Below are 22,540 nucleotides of genomic sequence, written 5' to 3' on the forward strand. Positions count from 1 at the left end.
TTTCAGTTTGTTGTCATCCATGCGTGCATTTCAAGAGGAATTCTTCCATTATATAAATAAAAAAACAGCAAAGACAAGCAAAGGAGGCAACCCTTCAACCATAAAAGATGCCGTACCTTGTCAAGAACCTACGAACCGTGACTGAAAGCTCCTCTCATATTTGTTTGCTCTTTAAAGAGTTCTGAGTCGCTTTCAGCTTTCTGATGTGTCGAAGGTCTCCTCACCAACAGATTTCCTCTGTAATTGTTTCTCTCACTTTACATCCTGTTGACATGTGTATTCTTCTCCCCTCCCATCAATCCCGAACTCGACTTAATCCCCGTATTGAGTTTCCCGTGACGGCTCATTCTGAAGAGCGTTTGAGAGTGTGTGAAAGTGGGTTTGAAATATGTAGCCTAAGACGCCGCATCCGGAGACACTCGGATATGAGCTGTCATGTTCTATCGTTCAAAATGTTCCTCAGACGGACCCCCCTGAGCACACTCAGGCAGATGAAGGAACGTTCCTGCCTCATACATTTTTAGGAGCACTCTTCGGCGCGCTCGCTCTCGCATAATTTATTTTAATTTTGGAATAAAACAACCTGACCTTTTCATCAGCCTCTGCGTAGGTTCAGCCACATCTGACTGTGCAGATGATTGAAAGGAAGTAAGCATACGTTACCGTGCACTTTCCCTGGTGAACCATCACTGCCAAGAAGCAATTTTCTTTTGTCGTCCATACGTTACACATTTTTCTATTTCATCTGTCGCAATTTTGTCCAAAGAGCTTAAATCCTGACTTGTACTTTATTGGAACTTGATGACATTACAGTTATAGAAGCTGCTTTGTTTTGGCCTGTATTACCTTTATTTAATGAGTATCCAAGAAAAATAAGACCATATTAGCATGAATTATCCTTTGAGGGCAATGAAAATGAAAGTGAAAATGATGACATTGAGATGACTGAATGCTTAATATCACAGTGTGAATCACTGTCCTCTCATTTATTCCATTCATTGTGCAGTGTTGGGAAAAAGAAAAAGATGTGTCCTCGCCTGGTTTTGGATGATTTAGAGAAAGATTTGCACTGATCAGGCATAACATTATGACCAGGAGAAGTAAATAACATTGTTTCAGCTGGAAAACGTTTGGGTCTGGTGTTGGTGTGGATGTTACTTAGACATGTAGCACCCGCCTAGACCAGACCAGGCACCCCCACCCCATAGCAATGACACTCCTTGATGGTAGCAGTCATCCCCAGCAGGATGCAGCCTGAAACAGACACACACACTAAAGCAGTTTAGGAACAACAGGTGTTGACCTGGCCTCCAAATTCACTAGATCCCAAACTGATCGAGTATCTGTGGGATGATCCACAGAGTCCCCTCCCCTCAACCCATAGGACCCCACTAATGTCCATTCTTGGATGAGCACTGTTTTGGAGGCACAAGGGAGACCTACACAATGGTCATAAGGTTATGCCTGATCGGTGTATATAAAGCTTCTCACAGATGCGAATACATTGTCAGGCAGATTCCCGTTTGTTGGGAGAGGATGATTCTGGAAATCACTGACAACTTATCTGTCAAAGCAAATTTATAAAATGGCCCCAGGCATATATCATTCCTGCAGTTTATTTAATTAATTGGGGGATTGAAGTGTGTGCTATGCATGAACACGTGATGCGCTCTGTGTGAGCCGTTTTTCCACGACAATCCATTAGAGAAAGATGTTAAAATATCTCGAGTGCGTTGGGAGTCTAATGTCTGTTTTTAGCTCCCGTGCTCAGCAGATTCACATTTAGCCCTCCGCTTGATTTCCAGACGAGATCAAGCTGCTAAAACGCGAGGAGAGCCGTCCTCAGCTGTCGTGATATTGGCAGGCTGATTAGACATTGGCAACATGCTCGTGTCGGAAACCATCGCACATTTATTTGTTTATTTATTTATTTTTAACTTAGCAGCAGCCGTTTGTGAAAGAGCCCCCAGCAAAACGGTAGTGAGCATTTGCAGCCAATGAATCGGTGCCAAGAACTTTCTGTCTCCTTCATTATCAAGGATATGGAGATGATGATAATGCATTATAACTGCACAGCCGCTGCACCACGTGTGGTCGATTTACAAATCAAAAAATTTGTCATTTTCCCCCGCGCCTGTTCTTACTACAGTCCTTGAATGTATTTTAGCCGCTGGATGGAATCCTCTTGTGAATGGCTCACTCCTGTATGAGACGTGTGCCGTCAGTACTGCGGAATTCATAAACGATAGGCCTTGCCTTCGCGCACGCATTCAAGGTCTCATTTGACGTTTCCTCCATTGTCCCACAGAACAAAATGTTCATGTACCGCGGGAAGGAGTACGAGCGCCGGGAGGATTTTGAAGCACGCCTCCTCACGCAGTTTCCCAACGCGGAGAAGATGAAGACGACCACGCCGCCCAGTGAGGACATAAAGACTTCCTCTTCACAATGTATCCTCAGCACCATTTAACAATAACTTATACTTTTTTTTTTACTAGATTGTTTTGTTAAAATGCACAAAAAGAAAAGATATAGTCCTTTCGTTATTCTCAATATACTGTAGATGTAATGCTTATGTTCTGTTTATTAGAAAAAACATTGACTGTATAAATATGGACAATGTGTCGCCACTTACATTGCATTGCCAAACCGACGCTATTTGACGAAACTAAAAACGAGACTTATCCACAAAAAAATTATTATTTGGTGTGTAGTTTAGTGTTTTAATTCGGCCCAAGTCCCATCCACAAACATGGAGGAGGTGGAGCTTATGACCTATACTGCAGCCAGCCACCGGGGGAGGCTCTACTTGCTTTGGCTTCACTTTTGAAGAGCTGCTTCGCTGCCCATCTTTATACAGTCTATGAGAAAAACTGTCCTTAGTAGATAAGTTCAAAAGTTTTTTTGTTAAAATGCTGCCACTGCACAAAAAGAAAAGATATAGTACTTTTGTTATTCTCAATATACTGTAGATGTAATGCATGCTATATTTTTAACTTGCAAAATATTTCATTCGATGCAAAATTGCATATAAAGTAATGAGATTCATGTCAAATGCAATAAGCTGCTATTGACTGTTTTCTGTTATGTCCCACAAATACAGAATCCTCAGTAACTCATTCTGTTCCCCTTAAATCCATTTTAAAAATCATTTGGACCACAGAACTGTGTAAAGCAAACCAAAAGAAATCTGCTTTTAAATTAGTTTTGCTTGTTGCTGACTGACCGTAATACTGAATCGTCTGCAGGAAATTTCATTTCAGTCGTGCCAGTTCTGCTGTTTCGCTTATTTCCTTGATGTTTCCGCTCAAGACATCCAGTGTTTCACAGTGAAGCCCATCCTCGACCTGCCTGCCAAGTTCCAAAACAAGTCCGTCTCCGAGCAAATACTCAGGTAAGCAGGAAGTCCTTGCATCACACTCCAAAAGTCGGCATGCTTTACAGTCCGGCAGCACCAAATTTCCCGTCTCCAGTCATTCAAAAAATGTCCGGAGGGCTTGTGATCACATGCAAAAAAATACATTTGCATTTTTATATTGTGAGCCGAGGACCGTTGAAGGTGATTAAACCCTGATTTAAATGTGTCTCGGTGTAGAACAAACACCGGGTTGACCTTCTTGCCGTTCTAGTGGTTATTAACTTTCGCCGGCCATCTGCTATTAGTCACCGTGCCAAGTATGACATTGTTTCTCTGACATCATTAATACCTTTGCTTCGAGCACCCGGGGCCGCGGCAAACAGCGGGCCCCCGCTTGTACACAATCTGTGCGCCGGCCGCGCGCCGCCTCGCTCAGCTGTGCAAATTCGCTTTCGATACGCCACTCGACGCATCAGTGGACATAATTAAAAGAAGACATTTACTTGGCAAAAACCTTCGGGCAAATATACCTGGGCGCCGATCTTATCGCGAGCTCGCAGCGTCGGTCACATCCCCCTGCATTGATCCCCCCTGCAAACAGCCTGTTGGCTTGTTTGCTAACTGTGTCTGATTGGAATATGTAACTCTGTTAATGGCCTAGATTAGACTGTCGTGTTTGGAGAGCGGCGGCGGACTGTTCCACACCAACTGTCTGTCGTTTTTTCTTTCTGCCAACTCTGTTTCTTTCTCCAGCTCTCACCGTGCCGTTCCCAGTTGTGTCTCCCTCTCTCTGTCCCTGTCGCTCTTTTTTTTCTGATTTATTCTCTCATTCAGCGCAGGGATCAGCGGTGCATAGCAATGAGACCGAGCCATTTGAGCCAAAGGGTCACAGCAGCAGGCAGAGCACACCCCCCACTCTGACCTTGCTCCGCCAGGCCACGCAACTCCCATCATCTGTAGCCCGAAAGCTAATGACATGTAGAGGGCTTAATTGGGATGGCACGGCAGATTTAAAGCTGCTTTATTAATCTGTTTATTAGATCAGAAGCTCAGAGGCTCCGTGTTTTTTAGGTTAATGCCACATTTTCTGAGCTAATTTGGGAATGGGTCTCATTGAGTTTGTTTTTTAAATAGTGAGTTTCCTTTGTGAGGAAGCACAGGAGGGAACAGTGGGAGTAACACCTGAGCCCAACGCATTGGCCTAACTGACGGTATTTTCCTGGGGATTTTTTGAAAATTTTGAAATTTTTTGGTGTGTATTTTAGTGTTTTAGTTTGGCCCAAGCCCCACCCACAAACATGGAGGAGGTGGAGCTTATGACCTATACTGCAGCCAGCCACCAGGGGGAGCTCTACGTGCTTTGGCTTCGCTTTAGAGGAGCTGCTCCGCCGGCCATCTTTATACAGTCTATGAGAAAAACGTTCTTTAGTAGATAAAGTTCAAAACTTGTAGCATCCGTCTGAACACGTTCATTGCTGTTAGTTTATTCATAAAAGGGCAGTGGCTTTGGAATGGCTCGCATTCATCCCGTATTTCATTTATAATTATTTGCTAATAAAGTCAAATCGTGCTCTTTGAAGCATATGGTGTGTGTTTTTAGAAATGGGAATTGCAATCTGGCATGCGAGGATAACGGCTCTGTATTCATTTCCCCCGGAGAGTGTGAATCTGTCTCTCTTTCTCTCCGCAACAGAGACGGAAAGAGAGAAAGTAATGCATCTACGGGAGGGGGCCGAGTGTGTGTCCGGACAGACAGCTGTTCCCACAGCCTTTATGTAACACCGTCATTTTCCTGCTGCGAAAAGCCTATTAACCTGCTCCGGCAAAGTTCATCCCTGCTAGTCGTGCGCCGCCGTCGCTAATGCCGCAGCTTACCTACATGTCTGACATGCATTTAAGGGCTGCCCGTGGTGTGCGCCGCGCAAAAATGAATACATTTCCCATGCAGATGAGGCCATGCCTTACACGGTTAGTGTAAGCCAACGCGGGAAACGCCGTGGGCTGGGAGGGCTCTGTCCTGTGTTTGACCTGAAGTGAAGCAATCAACGTTTGAATTAAGCAGTTTTAATTTGCTCAGGTTCTGATTTTCGCCCCTCCGCAGCTTCTACACAGTAAATGAAGTCCATAAATTCCAGTATTCCAGGCCGGTGAGGAAAGGAGAGAAGGACCCTGACAACGAGTTTGCGGTAATTTAATTCTTTATTATTTTATTTTAAAATCTTTTTTTTTTTCTAGTATATGATCTGGTATATTACTAGTTAACATTAGACACACATTAGAGTCCCGTCGTAGGCCAGCAACCTGTCCTAGGGTGCGCCCTGCCTCTGGCTAGATGACAGCTGGGATAGGCTCTGGCCTCCCCTCCGACCCTAGAGGATAAACAGTTGCAGATAATGAATGAATGAATGAATGAATTATACACACAGTTAATGTGAATGCATGGATTCATTTTCATGCCTTTAGAAATAGGTTGCAGCCTGTAACCGCTGACCTTCTGCTTACCAGATTTAATATTAGTTGGTAAGTAGTGGAGTATCTGATAAGTGCTTGACGCTGGTATTGTGCAATATATGTCCATTAAAGAATAAAATCCACCTCACTTACACATATATATTTATCCCTGCTGCTGCTTTGACCTATTTATTACTGTCAAGTTGTTGAGTGTATACTGTGTTGTGTATTGTTTTTTTGTACAGTTTTTATTTTGTAGTGTTTTTTATATCCTTTCCTCTTACACACAAAACCACATAGAGATGACTTTAAAATCATTTAAAGGACTGTAAAGGCATTCTGATTCTGATTCTGATCTAGATCCACACACCTAAAATAGGATCTCTTTCATATACGCATAAAAATGTTTTCCTGGAATACGTGACTCAAATTAAACCAAATTAAAGTTGTCCAAATTGTCTGTGCATCCGGCCGGCCTTAGGCAGATGGGTCTGGCCTTAGGCAGATGGGTCCTGGCCTTAGGCAGATGGGTCCCGGCCTTAGGCAGATGGGTCCCGGCCTTAGGCAGATGGGTCCAGCCTTAGGCAGATGGGTCCCGGCCTTAGGCAGATGGGTCTCGGCCTTAGGCAGATGGGTCTGTCCATATGAGCTGGATTCTGCTCAAGGTTTCTTCCTGTTAAAAGGGAGTTTTTCCTTGATCCCGTCTCCTTCATGCTAGCTCTGGGGGTTTAAGACTAGATTTTGTAAAACATCTTAGACAATTTGTACTGTCATTGACGCTATATGAATAAAATTGAATTGAACTGAATTGAATAACGCTCTCCAAGCCCGATGAAATAGTTTTTCTGTCTTCTCTAATGCTGAGATGTTGCGCGGAGTAAAGCTTAAAAGGGCTCTGCATTTTTCTCCGTTCTGATCTGGCTTCTGCTTGATTATTATTTTTCAAATTTATGCTCTGCGCATACTTCCAAGTTGTTTCCAGCACACAGTAAATCAAGGGCACCCACAGAACTCTAGTTCACTTTGGCGGAAGTTTTTTTTCACCGAGCAATAAGAATCCAGAGGGTTTTTATTTTTATTAAAAGCCCGAAACGTTGTTGCCGACGAGGACAACTAAATAAAGCGGTTGACAGTGATCCAAATCTGGTTCTAGTCCCGCCTTTTAGTACATCCAATAAATTATTGTCATGCTCACCTGATATCCAAGTGGCAGCGACAAGGACGGCGAATTAAACCCAGTCACGCTTTCCTCTGTGTGTTTACCGTGGCATCACTTCAGCAGAGCAGGGTGATGTATTTAACTTGTCTCAGGCTTATTCTCTCTCTCTGTTTCTGTCCTGACAGAGAGATGATAGATATCTATTGCTAGGCATATTGTGTCTGTCACATCTCTTTAACATGTCAGTGTGCACACATCTTTGTAATTTACCTTCCCCGCTGAGGAGAACGTACGCTTTAAAGACAACAAGATGCTTTAATTATTCGCATTCAGATTCAGAAAACGTTGTTTGTCCCCCGGGGGGGCGGTTTAAGGCACAAGTGAGCTGCATGACGTGTAAGTACGAGACACTTTTAAAGAACAACAAAAACAAAAAATAGAACAATACAAAGTATATACAAAAAAAAAAATGCCATAAATGTATTAACTATCCAAACTGTCCATGGAGGATGTGAACATGACTGTAAGAGTAAAGTGCAAATATAAACAGGAATTACAGGGATTATATATTTACATGTTATTGCAGAGGTAGTATGGGCAATAAATATAATTAAAAAAAATAAAAATAAAAATAAATAAAATAAAATAGGAAAAAAAATAAAAATAATGATAGAAAAAAGAAAAAAAAAAGAGGAGTGTCTGTGGGCTGCTTGTAGACTTGTTACATAACACAAGAAGCAAGAACAAATTTCTCGCTCCTGGGGCTGTGAGAACAAGAAAAAAGTTCCTTTTGGCCAGGTAGTTTATACTTAATATTTATACTTCACAAGAAACTCAATCTCAGAAATCGCCGTTCACATTGGTTCAAATTTTTCCTTTACTTCCGGTAAAAAGTTTAAATGTCGAATCTCTCTTGCAAGACAAGTAATCACCTCCTGCAGTGACAGATTTTCTTGTTAAGATTTAGTCATTATTTGAACTCCATATGTATGTGTTAGAGAGAGATTTAATTTAACTGTGCCTGTTTGTGCTTTTATGAGCTGCAGACAGGAAAGGAAGGCAGTGGAACCTCCTTCCCACTAGCTCGCCTTCAATGAGCTTTTAGTGGAAAACAAAGCGTTACATCTTCTTAATCTCATTTAATGCAACAGTCTTAAAGGTCCAAAGCGTAGGGCGTAGGTTAATCTATTGGCTGAAACTAAATATCGTTAGGTTTTCATTAATGTATCATCAGCAGAAAATAAGAATCATGTTTCTAGTAGTACAGTATGTAGAAACCAAGCTCTGACTCTAGAGAGGGCCTTTTATATTTAAATTAATTAAAGTGCATTCTCGTCTTGATTTTGTGCGTGTCATTTCGCCTACAGAACATGTGGATTGAGAGGACCACGTACTCGACTGCATACAAACTTCCCGGCATCCTGCGATGGTTCGAAGTCAAATCATGCTCCACGGTGAGTACGAAGGCCCCGTTGTGCGGACGGGGCCTCCTAATCTGATAAGGGATCTGCAGGCATGCTTGAATGCGATCGATATGATTTGTCCACTTAAGCAGTATGGACAGGCGCGTGGACGCGTGCATGCCCGCTCGCCAAAGCAACGACAGGGCACGTTTTCCCTCCCAGTCAGATAGCCCAGATCGATTCACAGAGGATTCGAGTGTCCGCTGAAAATAGCTACACAGCACATATTCAACCAGAAGGCTCTTCGGACCTCACTCACTGTTGATTTTACTGTCGAATTCCCTGGATCGCTGAAAAAAAAAAAAAAAAAGTTAATGCGACATTGCTCAGACTGCACCAAATGTCTTTAGTGTTTAGCGTAGAATTGGAGCTGGAGCACATTTAATGAAACTGAAATTCAATTAAAATTTCATCTTCTTTCCTTTGTTGTTTTGGCCGATCTTGCGTCCCCGTTTTGGGCTGAGATCTTGTCTGTTGGGGGAGCTGAGTTTGGAGAAATGAGCACGGGCGAAATAAGTCGACACACAGGACCAGGTTGCAGCATCGCGGAGCCAAAAACGCCCTCTGCGTTTTTGCATGTCTCGTTAATTTGTCCCGAAACAAGCGCATTACTTAGTGTGAGTGGCCTGGCTCGAGCATCGCGCTATCAGTCACTCTTTATTTATTGCTTTCATTAGCCGCTTTAATGTCTGATTAGCCTCAGAAAGCTGCCCTTCTCCCTCTCTTCTCAGAGGTTATCTTCAGCCTGGGTGTTTACAACGGTCCGCTCCGTCCGCATTCGTAGTCATCAAATAGCACCGCATGACGCCCGCGCGCCAGGCAGCTCGGGCATTTAGCTCACCACAGGGCCTGCTCAGACCTTGCATTAAGATCCAATCTGGGCTGTCCAATCGCTACTGACCAGCTTTAGGTACGTGTGTTCAGACCTGGCATCGACATGTGTCTCCAGATCCGATCTCAGTTTCGTGCTCTGTATGTAAATAAACCCAGACGTCATCTATTTTAACAGCTGATGTCTCTAATGGATCTCTACTGCTGCTCCAGAACCGAGAACAGCTCAGTTTTATGTGTGTGTGTCATGACTTTGGCGCACAAGTTATTATTTATTAAACCTGACGTTAGTTAGACCTGCACAAGACTCAGATTATAACTCCAACCCTGGAAGTTTCCACTCGTACCGTAATCTCTGGTAATAAAGGTAAAAATATCAGTGATTATTGAGGAAATACATAACCACACACGGCTCCTCATACATCAACATGATCTCATCAATAATTAACACAGAATCACACTCGTTTACTCATATTAAATACTTTCATTTGTTAATCCTTATTTATTTATTAGTTATTTCACAGCTACAAGGACAGAATGTTTTAAAAGGCTCTCATTATTAATGAACCTCAGTTACCGTGCTTTTTCCTTTTCTGGCAATCATTTATAATAGTGGCCGTAAGTTTTTTTCTGAATTAACAAGACAAAACACTGACGCGGGAGCACCCCTGTTGAGTATGGGTGGTCTTTGACGCGACTCAGGACTCATTGCATTTGCACTACCAAAGCGAGTCAGACCACCTCCAAATGTGGTCAGAGATCGGATCTCTCAAAGGCGATCTCAGTGCGTCCTCGGGGTGTTCACACCTGTCTTTTACGTGATCGGATCGCCCAGATCGGCTCTTACTGCAAGGTCTGAACAGCCCCACAGTGGTCCATCTGGTCGCTACATCCTTAACAAAATAATTTAAACACAAAACCTCGACTCGCTTCCCCACAGCCACAACTCCTGAGTCCATGTATCGGAGTGTAACTCCTCACCGTCACACTAATTCAGAGCAGACACCTCTTCCTTCAGGCTGGGATGGAACATACTGTTAGAAGCAGCTTGCCCTCCAGATGAGCCAGAGAGAGGCCAGGTCCCCGAGGTCGGACTCTCTATTTAAAGCTTAATGACTGGGCTGAGATTCACCAGGCCTAATCCTCCCATCTGACAATTCTTTTTATCAGGCTGGCCCGAGACACACCGGCGCAGATTGGAAATTTGTCTCCCTGGCACAGCATCTTTACTTTTTTTATTTGACTGGCGTCTAAATCTGACATTTACTCAAGAATCCAGTCGTGTTTCTTCTAAACTCTTGCTACAATGAGGGGATTTTTTTATTTTTTATTTCATCAATCGCAAGTAATGAGATTATCCCCATGTGGAGTTACACGGATTGAGTTGAAATTTGCTTTCACACAGGAGAGGAATTAACGGCAGCACTGCTACGTAGTTTATGCATCTTTTCTCAGAATTGGCAATCAGATTTCATTGACATGGAAATTGAAATTCTCCGCACCGGCACAGGATCCATCTTCATTTGACAGATCCATCTTCATGTATGGACACAGTGAGAATTGATCCACCACTTCTCTGCTTTGCATGATTTATGTAAATAGTTAGGGGATCCTTAGCCCCTCCTCTAATAAACCTTCCTTAGTTTTCCTCTTGATTGTTGGGGACGCAGGGGCTGGTGGTGATGCGTCTGTGTTTACACAGAAACAGGTGAGTAGGTGCTGTGAATGTCTGATTACACCTTCACTTTCTGTGCTGCGCAGGAGGAGATCAGTCCACTGGAAAATGCCATGGAAACTATGCAGCTAACCAATGAGAAGATCAGCAGCATGGTGCAGAGGCACATCAGCGATCCCAACCTTCCCATCAACCCCCTGTCCTTGCTACTGAATGGGATTGTGGACCCAGCTGTCATGGGAGGGTTTGCCAACTACGAGAAGGTAGTCATTTGTGCTTTCCCCTATATTGCCTCAATCTGTACAACCTTACGTCCACATATTTGTTTTCTAGCTTTACTTTAAACGAAACCATAAAGCTTTATATATATATACACACACACACCGATCAGCCACAATATTAAAACCATTGACAGGAGTTGTAACCCAAGTGACCCAAGACAGGGGTAACAGAACGGACAATTTGACCAAGGACAAAGGGAAACGCAGGACTATACACCAATCAGACATAACATTATGACCACTGACAGGTGACGTGAATAACATTGAGCATTTGTGTGGATGTTACTTAGACATGTACCACCCGCCTAGACCAGCCCAGCCCCCCGCCCCCCCCCACCAGCCTCCAAATTCAGTAGATCCCAAACTGATCTAGTATCTGTGGGATGATCCCAGAGGCCCCTCTGCTCAACCCATAGACCAGACACCACAGGACACCCTCAGAAGGCCCATGTCCATTCTCTGATGAGTTTCAACTGTTTGGTGGCACAAGGGAGACCTGCACAATATTAGGAAGGTGGTCATAATGTTATGCCTGATCAGTGTACATATGTTTTTGTCAGGCTTTTTTTTTTTTTTTTGCTGAAGTTACGTGAAAACAGTAAGACACCAAACTGACATCAAGAACTACCAATAAGGCCAACTGAAGTCACTTGTGCCACTTGAACATGCAGTGAAGACCAGCATCGTCCACCATGTCGACTCCAGATGACCACGTCGTCTTGAAATTACTTGTGTATTGGAATATGCTGAAAAATGAAAAGAGCCTTCTGTATGTGCCCTCTTGACTTCATTTTTCCATTACTTGAGTCACATTCATTTCTCTTCTCGTACACGGCTTCGCTAAGCTGAACAGCCAATTAGAGGGATGTCTCTCGCTGACACTCTCCTCCTCCGCCGATTCAACGCGCTGAATTGTCTGAATAGCCGCCATCAGGGATCCGGCTAGTGGCAACGATGCGGGTTTCTCCACACAAATTAAGGTCACAGACGCGCACTAATGGTGTGACACCGGCAAACTGCTGACTCATTGACTGGTGTGTCACGGGCCTTAGCTTCCCGACCGATCTGCAGGGACTCCAGGAATACTTCAAGTCCCGCCAAGAAATAGTCCAGCACATAATTCCCTGTGTTTTATTATTTTTTTTTTTTTTACCCTTTAGTAGTTGTAAAGTTTAAACTAATTAAACCGAGTTTGTTCATTTGAGACCTTTAGTGGGGCTGATTGACAGAATTGTCACGGTTGCTGTTTGACTGTCTCCTTTCCTTATATATATTATCACAGCTGTGTCAAACTGTGTCATCTAACTGTTAAAAAGACAGTCAGCTGACCTCATTCTTTCAGCACATAATGTTGCTGAACCTAGACCTGAGCAACTGCAGCAACCCCAGATCATAGCACTGCCCCCACAGGCTTGTACAGTAGACACTAGGCATGATGGGTGCATCACTTCATCTGCCTCTCCTCTTACCCTGATGCCCCCATCACTCTGGAACAGGGTAAATCTGGACTCATCAGACCACATGACCTTCTTCCATTGCTCTAGAGTCCAATCTTTATGCTCCCTAGCAAATTGAAGCCTTTTTTCTCCAGTTAGCCTCACTGATTAGTGGTTTTCTTAAGGCTACACAGCTGTTCAGTCACAATCCCTTGAGTTCCCTTCACACTGCACATCAACATAGCCCTGAGTTCTACTGTTGTTTTTCTTCGGTTTGATTTCACCTAACATTTAAGTGATCGCCGGTCACATTCAGATTTTTCATCAGACGATGGTTCCCCACTGACCTTCCAGTTTTTAATAATGCGTTCTTAACCCAATTTTAGTAGTTTCTACAATCTCCTTAGATGTTTTCTCTGCTTGATCCATGCCAATGATTTGACCCTTCTCAAACAAACTAACATCTTTTCCACGACAACAGGATGTGTCTTTAGACATGGTTGTTTAAGAAATGAGAAGCTACTCATTGCATCAGTTGGGGTTAAATAACTTGTTTCCAGCTGAAAGATAATCACCCATGCAGTAATTATCCAATAGGAGGCTCGTACCTATTTGCTTAGTTAAATCCAGGTGGCGATTGCCCAAGCAGTGTATATCAAAGTGTATTCTAAACAAATTCCAATGAACCAAACGTATTCCCAGGTTTTATTCCATGCTGTGAATTGATCTTTGATCTGAGATCCAGAGGCGATTGCTCTAAGACTACAGGGGAAGCTCAGCCTCCCCTAAAATATCACTGGCAATTTCGTCAAATACTACGAATTTACGTTACTACTCAAACTAAAATGTGCTAGAACATGATCGACTTCATGGCTACTTCTTATAATAACACAATCGTTAATAAGTTTTAGCCGTTCGTCTATCGTGATTTTTTTTCTCATATCACGGTCCGTTTAAAAACCCATTGAGGCTCGGCTTCAATGGACTTTCAACGGGGCTTCAGAATGGGCCGATCTCAGGGCAAAAAAGCTCGACATTTATTGGACAAATGCTCCAAAATCGTCACTTCCAGGGAAGCCGGGCGTCTCAGGGAGTGAATGGGCAGTGGGATGTACCAGGACGCCGAGCTTCTGTATGATGATTGGATGAACTGTTAACGTGGCTGGAACTCGTCGTGATTGACAGCGCTTTAAGCCTATACCAGAATACTTCTGCATCGAAGGATTTTAGGTCAGTCCGATGCGGATATTTGGCGAGTGAAGTTACAGTAATACCATAGGGTATACTAAGCTACTGCTAATTATTTGTTGCGATATATCGCACTATTTCCATCCGTCAAAATAAAATCGTGAATATATAGCGTTATTGAGTTTGCTACTTGTTTTCATTTTAGTTTTAAAAAGTTCGTTTATTTGCAATTGTAGGGGGTAAACTAGCCAGCCAGCTAGCTAGCTGCACCCACTGTAGTTTAAAAGTTGATAGCTTAAAAGTTGAATGAAGTTTCTACGATAAACGATTCAAGCTGAATTAATTAAATGAATTTTGGTTAGAAGAATGATAATAATAATACGAAGAACGCTTCTGATAACAGTAGAGTGCATTTTCATGCACTGTAATTAACTAATAATAACTATAAACATAGGCCTATACAATATAAGGAGAATTAATTAGTAACCCTGTTAAATTTAATGATGTAATAATTGGCCAATTTTACAAAACTGGGCTTCCCCTATTTGAAAGACCAGCAGCCGCCACTGCTGAGATCAGTTCACAGTATGATCTGTTTCTGGTTAACATAACTCATGCCTTTGTTTTTCCTTTGAAAAGTTCCGTCTTCTTTGAATTCTGCTTTTCATCACAGTTCTTTTGTCATCCAAATACCTTAGTGACTTTTTTTTACTTTGGTTTTGATCATAAAGAAACAACAATGATAGCCTGCTGGTTTCCCAGCATTAATTTCTTCCTGGAATAGATTTATAGTGGCCTTGTGACACGGTACCTTATGATTCAGAGGAAGAGGGATAGGAATACTTTGCCCTCGGGTCACTCCTTCATCTCTATGAGGTATTTCAGGTGGTAGAGGGGAGACGAATGTCTTGACTAAATTTTGCTCATCCTTACAGATCCCCCCCCCCCCCAAGCCTTCACCTTCTCGTCAATTTATTTTCTTCCCCACTTTTCTTTTTTATTTCACAAACTTCTCCACATTTCCCATTCTGCTGTCCCCCGGATTTACTCCAGCTCTTCCTCTTTTCACACAAACATACTTACTCCAGTGTCTCTTTTCTCTCTTCTTCAGGCATTCTTCAATGACAAGTACATGCAGGAGCACCCAGAGGACCTGGAAAAGATAGAGAAGCTAAAGGACCTTATTGCCTGGCAGGTGAGACGGAAGCTCAGCATGGTCATTCTGCATCTGACTAGGGCTGTCATGATTGGGATTTTTCCCCTGACAGTTAATTGTCAAACTTTAAATGAACGTCTGCTTTTCTTTGACAAGATACATCTTGCAAATCCGGCAAATCCGACAAATCACTTCCTGCAGGTTACTGAGTTCTTGTTTTCATCTGTCTTAAAACCAGAATGTACCCACTATGATGCTGTGCAGTTTGGATTCGCAACTAAATCCTTGGCATTAATGCCATTAAATGCAAACAGCGATGAGGTTGGTCAAAACATTTATCTCAGTTGGTGGAACCTCAGGTCTAACACATAGGAGGTTTAGGCTTCTGCGTCAGTTTAACGGCGTAGCCACGTCAGCCCAGGCCATACGCAGACCCTAATGCCGTAGCCTGATGTAGAAACAAAAATTAACCCGACTGGCAAAAAAGACACGGCGCCGACTAGTGTTTGGGTGGCGTTTTTGCAGGCTACTGCGTAGGTTACGGCTTCTGTGTCCCGCAAATGAGCCTTAAGCCTTAACAGAAGAAGTAGTGGAGTAATTTAAAGTGCCCTAACCTCAAACTTTGATAAATGTTGTGTAAACAGTGATAGAATGATGACATTTCTGTTTTGTTCTACATCATTGCCCGATTCTTCTGCACAATTATCACACTTTGCTCAAATATCGATGTGATTAGGCGTCACGCTGTGGTTTGTCTGAGTCGCCAAAGATGTTAGGGTTCAGGAAAAGATTACCTCAAATGCAGTCATTGCAGTCTGAGTGTGGAATAACAGTATAGAGAAGCGTGAAAATGTGCATTCAAGCCACTTGGCCTTTTAGATTAATTGACGCCTAATTTGTATGAGTCGCTTCGGCCTAGTCATTTAGCCTCTCAGGTGCGGAAAAGGAGGTGGCCTTGCATGTAAGTCGCTATGGTTCAATTAATGGTAATATCAGTTAGGAGTTTAGTAATGCAATCAGCTCTAGAAATCTTGGGGCATTTCACCAACAGCTAAGGGCCTTGGGCACACAGTGTATTTTCACATGTTTAAACCTTCATGTATCAGTGGAGTGCTTATATGCCAAGGGATACTTGTTCCGCTCTGTTCTGTATATCACTGCATTTATGTCTGAGACCTTGCAAAAGCACTTCTGCTGCAAAAGAAACAAGCCACTCTGACAGATTACAGCAGAAACTATAATATCATTTCAAGAACTTGTAATTACACTGCGGAAAGTGTCCAGTGACACTGACTGAAGAAGCAGGGGAATGTGTGCTAAAGAGTTCAGTGGAAGACGGCGGTGAGGGAGAGAGCTGAAGCAAACAGTCAAGTTGTTTCACTGCAGAGTGCAAGCAAGAGACGAGCATCGGTGGTTTTTCAAGCCGAAGACCCTCACAGAGTCTAGAGGAAGAGCACACACACAACAGACAAGGAATGCAAATACACATATTTTTGGGATAACAATATTTTTAACAAATCTTAAGTTGATGTGTGGTTAATCTCTGATTAATAAACTCCTGGTTATCTTTAGAACAACAATAACGTCCTCCCCTTGGGATCTAAGAGTGCTGTGATATAAAATTTTATTTATTTATTTTTTTTTAAACTTCTGTTATTACTCTCAGTTAAAGCTGTAGCTCTGAACCGCCGGTCACTTTAATACTCAGGAAGCCACGGTTTCCTGCCTTATGGTTCACCCAGGAACTGAGCACAGATACAACCAGTTTTTCTGTCCGCTTCCTATCACTAGCTGCAAAGAAAGAAAGAAAGTTAATTGAATTTTCAAGTCATTGCTCCTCTCTCAGTTGTTGTAAAATAGGTCGCCTTTGTGCTCTGCATCTCCGGTGGAACTCCACCAAATCTGAAAAGTTAGGCTCTTTTGTGTTCGTGAAACCTTTTTGTCTTTACAAGGCACAAAGATTCTCACAGAAATATCAAAGCCTTACGTTGCCTCCCGGCTTTTGGCTCTGAAGTCTTTAAGCTTGATGTCACTTTGCTTACTTTTATAAGTAAAGCTTCTTTTATATTTATACGTAATTACTGCTTTCCATATGTCGTTCATTGTTGGAGACGTTCAAATTGTGTGAACACGGGGAAAGGTAGGAAGGCTGACTGAAGTAGAAGTTGACAAAGCAGGTGAGGGTAACCCAAAAATAAACGTGCCGCTACTTCGTCACTCCTGGAAACTTGTGAATATCACGAATGCAATATGTTTGACAGGGTTGGAGTGCGAAACTAGCTTTCAAGACCTACGAGTTATTTTTACACCCATGCTGAAGCAAAGGCAGCAAAGTCAGTCTGAGTACTCGTGTTTCAAAGCTTTGTTTTGGTTCAAGTGTACTGCTCACATGTGAAAGAGCCAGATCCATTTTAGCCTCAATTTGAGATCACAGCTGGCCCGAAGTCGTGTTAGAAATCACACTGCAATTTCAAATGATTCTCCACCCACAAACCACAGCGCTAATTAGCAGCATCTCTGTTGTGCATCCCAGTCCTACTATTATGAGATAAATTAGTTGCTTTATCTTGTCAGATTAACAGTGTTTTTTTGAGTGTATTTACCAACGTGGTAGTATGCATTATCCACCTCCAAAAGAAACAGTTGTTTGATGTGATCGTAGCGAAGACATGTGACTGAAAAAGACGGAATATCCGTCTGTTGAGCCCACGCCGAACGTATTCACAGCAGACTTTTAAAGAGATCACTAAGGCGGATTTGAAATGGTATCAGCTGTCTCCGTGCCAGAGCCGACATGCTTGTTTATCTCGCGCCTTGAATCTGTCTAAATGAGACAAATGGAGGCGAGTCTGCGCCGACTAACAAACTAAACGGGCAGAAATGAGCCAGTGTGCACTGTTCTTCTGATATACCCGTTCTCGTTGTCTCCGTCTAGTAATTAGAGAGGAAATGAGTAACTGGAAATCAGGAAATTAGGTATTGTGAAAAGCTCCCTGGCAAATACAAAGTAGGTGTTTTCACTGATGTTTATGTTTATAATTAGCTCTAGACAGATGCCTAAATTAGTACCTAAAACTCTCCTCTCCGCTGCATGAGCCACTCTATTAAAAGTTGTTAGGTGTAGCAAAATGATCAATAAACTGATTCGGAGACCTAGGGGCATTTCACAGGGCATCAGCGACCAGATAAACAGAATTCTATTTTCTTAATGGTTCTGAGAAAAGCTTTTACTTGTGCTTTTGCTCCCTCCGTCTCAGATGCTCCGTACGTAGTAGAATCCGTCTGCTTATTAGTTTTGTCTGACTCACCAGTGGCTGTGTACATCTCCAAGACCTTTGCGACCTTCGTGAAAGGTCTTAATATGTCATCACAGCTTTAATGCCAGGCATCTCAAAGCCTGTGTGGCTGTCCCAGCACCGCAGGGTGTGGCTCAGAAGTCTTTTCAGCGTGAATCACACAGGGGTAGAGTGACAGAGTTCGGTTAAGACGACACTGCTGATATTAAACTGCAGTGCCGTTTCTGTCACGCTTGTCAGCTGATCCTTGCGTTTGCCTGTTTGTAAACGGGGTTGCGCTTTCATTTGTAATCACGATTTTGGTTTGCATGCAAAACGAAAACTGTAAATGTATATTTTCTCATGTTGTGATAAATCAATCAATAGTTTGCAGTTAACATGTATAAGTTGCCACATTTAAAGGTGCAGTAAATCATTTTTTGGCCACTAGGAGGCACAAAACGTTACCAGCAGTTTATTAGACTTTACACCGATCAGGCATAGCATTATGACCACCTTCCTAATATTGTGTAGGGCTTCCTTGTGCCTCCAAAGTAGTTGTGACTGATCAGAGAATGGACATGGGCCTTCTGAGGGTGTCCTGTGGTGCCTGGCAACAGAATGTTGTTAGTGGGGGGCCTTTGGCTCCTATGGGTTGAGGGGAGGGTCCTCTGTGGATCAGGCTTGTTCCAGTGCATCCCACAGATACTTGATCAGTTTGGGATCTAGTGAATTTGGAGGCCGGGTCAAAACCTTGTGCTGTTCTTCATGTTTTTTTGAGTTGTTCCTAAACCGTATTTGAGTGTGTACCTGTGTCAGGCTGCATCCTGCTGGGGATGGCTGCTGCCATCAAGGAGTGTCACTGCTATGGGGTGGGGCTGCCTGGTCTGGTCTAGGTGGGTGCTAAATAATGTCTAAATAACATCCACACAAATGTCAGGTCCAAAAGTTCCCAGCAGAACATTGAATTGTCACAAGATGGTTAATGACATTTACTTCTCCTGTGAGTGGTTTTAATGTTGTGGCTGATGGGTGTATGTTCACATTTAGTCGTATACCAGTTGACAGATGTTGCCACAATTAAGCATCTGCGCCTCACCGTTGCCTAAATGTAATTTCTGAATGGTGTTTACTTGCAGTAGTTGCACACAACTGGCTGCTATTCAGCAAATCATACTATTGGCTGGTTGAATCAATGACATACAGAGTTGGTGAGAGAGCCTCTAGCAACCCTTTTTCCTAGTTACACATATAGCACACTCAAACTGCACAGGGATGCTATTGGAGCCTTGTTTCTGATCAGAATAAGAGTAATACTTAATCACGTTTTGCTTTGGTTTGATCCTCCATCTCCTGAGAAACTTTCAGCTGTGCAGGTTTGGCTCATTTGCTTTGGCTCATGGCTGTTTTGTGCTGGGAAGGTAACGTTCCGTGCTCTCAGCTTGTCTGACCTTGTTTGCCAGCTGTCTGCAGCTTTACACAAGCTTGGTTTGTTAGAGTGGTGACATTCAACCACTGATTTCGCTCAATTTCTCCAATTCAGGAAAAGAAAACCCAACGTACCCCCCTACCAATGTGCTTCTTGCTATTTTTAATTGTTGTCTAATAATTAACTGAATGAGTCTGACTTTTAAAGGTGGCAACCGTAACTGTAGTATTGCGCTGTGGCTTGTTATCTTCGTGGATGACCAACTGAACTTTTGGCCTTGCCTCACCCTCCCAGCTTTGAGGATCTTTCAAGCAGCTTTGCTATTGTCACCTATAAAAAGCCCAAAATGCATCTGTTTACCTGTGTTAAACAATTTCCGTATGCATTGTCACCCCTTTTTTAAAGTAATGTTTAGTGAGCGTTCACTGCTGGGTTTATTAGAAATGCAGCAGAAGGTCTCCAGTGTCTAATTAGGTGACATTTAGCTTCACCTCACAAAAGTTAGGATCTCTTGCTGATATCCCAAATCAAAACAGATGTTAGATGTAATTGAACTAATGTGTGTGTCTGTGTTCTGTTACAGCTATCTTTCTGAGGACTAGTTAGAGTTTTACACCATCAGAGTGAGGACATTTAAGTCAGTCCTCACTTCTTTACAAGACTGTTTGAGGTTGAAAGCTTGATTTTAGGGTAAAGGTTCCAATTATTATGGTTAAGATTAGTGTAAGGGTTAGGGTTAGGCACTTAGTTGCGATGGTTAGACTAATAGGCGGTTTAGACTTGTGTGTTAAATTGACGCAGAAGCTATGGCAACAGCGTAGACCCTATACAGACATTAGCGCCGTAGCTTGACGTGCACCTGTCCCAGAAATGCAACTATGCGCCACGGCAACGCAGGCCGCAAGAGCTGCGATTGATCCACGTGGTAGTAGCGTGTTTCCGTTTTAGTATTTCCGGCTGCTTCTCCATTTTCAACATTTTTCGAATTGATTGTTTTGGATTAATAGAGATTGAACATTAGGAAAGGCTAACTGAGAAGGTTCGGAGATATGAACATTTGTAGGACTCATCTTTGGCGAAATTTCTGTGAAAATTTCAGTTGCCATTGTTGAAAGTGAAGCAGGAAGTGGAAACAAAAATTAACCCAACTGGCAAAAAAGACACAGGGCCAACTAGCGTTTGGGTGGCGTTTATACAGAGCGAGCCAGACTGACGAGTGCACAAGCGTAAATGGATCGCACCAGTGCAGGCTGCGTGCGTAAGTTACGCCGTCTATGTCCCGCAGCGCCTTTAAAGAGCCTTTAAAGTGGGGCTCGGGATTGCATTATGTCAATGAATGTCCTCACAAAGATAGCCATACAAACGTGTTTGTGTGTGTGTCTTCTTGTACAGCTATCTTAGCGAGGACCAGTTTTTACACCTTCAGTATGAGGACACTTGTGCACATTGAGGACGTTTTGGCCAGTCCTCACTTCTTTACAAGACTGTTTTGAGGGTGAAGACTGGATTTTAGGGTAATGGTCACAATTAGGTTATGGTAAGGGGCTAGGGAGATCATTATATCAATGAATGTCCTCACAAACATAGCCAAACAAACGTGTGTGCGTGTGTTGCCAACCTTCAGCCTAAGTGTCTTCCACAATGAGCTTATCACCGTGCAGCCACCAAGCAGGATTCTGTTGCCATGCCGCCACTCAGTCGCACTCAATCATCCTGAGGTCTATAAAAAGATGTGGGTATCCTGGGAGACGTGAATCTTGCCTCAGCTTTCACTCTCGCTGTTTTTTCGTTCATCTCACAACACTTTGTCCTTCTGACTCCTCTCCCCCCTCCTTTTTCCTTCCCCCCATTCCTTTTTTTTTCTTTTTTTACACCCTTCTGCCTATCTTTCATTTCCTTTTAACAACCCTTTCATTTCGTAGCCCCCTTTCCTCTCTTCTCTCCTGCAAGGGGTCCCAGCAGTGATGACGAGGGCGCTCAGTATCAGGGGAAATCCTTGCAGGGTGTCCGTAGCCGCCTCTCATTTACGTCTGTGTTAGTTTAGCGGGAATATGTTGGATTTCAGCCGCTGTGGTACTTGCTCAGTATCTTTTCTTGGAGCTGATCAGCTCGCCGTATGCTTCTCCCACCATAGGAGGCTGATTAAGGTATTACTGCAATGTATTACATGGCTGAGGACCTGAAGCCAAGTCATTTGCGCGTGTTCCTGCATTAGTTATTAGAGCCCACCTTGTTTGAAGCGTGTAAATAAAACATGCACCGCTTGAGATCATTACAAAAGGTTGCATCACGAAATGCACTGAATGGATATTGTGCGCCTGCTGACTGAAGTAGCTGCTATAGTCTGCTGCGGAGGGGCAGTTTGCCCTCAGAGGAAGGGAAGAAAGGCGAGCGGGCTCTAGGGAATCTCGGGTTAGCGCGCACACACTTATTCTTTCTCTTGACTTGCCCACCTGCCAAATACTTCACACACTTCTTTGTACTCTGAGCAGATTCTTTGTTCCATTTTGCTCCGGGCTCAGTTGAATTTGTCAGCCTCAAAAGCTACTGTACTCAAGATGAGCCACGAGATGCACTCTTGCAGGCCCCTCCCTCCCCTCCCCCGTCTGACCGGGTTCATTTAATGTAAACGCTTGAATTAAATTCACTCTCTATTTTCTGTTTTTACTTATTCGTGAGCATAAAAAGCATGAGCTGCTTTCCTTTCACCTTCAGCGGTATTTCTCACTTACAGCGGTGAGACATTCAGGGCATATTTTTGCAGTTGCCATGGGAGAGGAAAACTCACTGTAACATCTTTGCTTGTTTCCAGCGAGCTATTGTGCAATTCTTCCCTGG

At 43.1% G+C, this 22,540-nt stretch overlaps 1 protein-coding gene across 2 annotated transcripts in view; it reads left to right on the forward strand.

Annotated features, from left to right (window-relative positions):
- Positions 1-22,540, forward strand: part of dock1 (dedicator of cytokinesis 1) — a 200,906-nt gene that overhangs the window by 169,655 nt on the left and 8,711 nt on the right. For both annotated transcript variants that reach the window (XM_084567048.1, XM_084567047.1), the window contains 6 exons: positions 2,309-2,450; positions 3,313-3,394; positions 5,460-5,544; positions 8,336-8,422; positions 11,024-11,200; positions 14,954-15,037. In XM_084567048.1, the coding sequence (XP_084423174.1) occupies positions 2,309-2,450; positions 3,313-3,394; positions 5,460-5,544; positions 8,336-8,422; positions 11,024-11,200; positions 14,954-15,037 (657 nt within the window). The remainder of the gene's footprint in view (positions 1-2,308; positions 2,451-3,312; positions 3,395-5,459; positions 5,545-8,335; positions 8,423-11,023; positions 11,201-14,953; positions 15,038-22,540) is intronic.

Source organism: Chelon labrosus (genome assembly GCF_963514085.1).
Source record: "Chelon labrosus genome assembly, chromosome: 19".
Classification (NCBI taxonomy): Eukaryota; Metazoa; Chordata; class Actinopteri; order Mugiliformes; family Mugilidae; genus Chelon; species Chelon labrosus.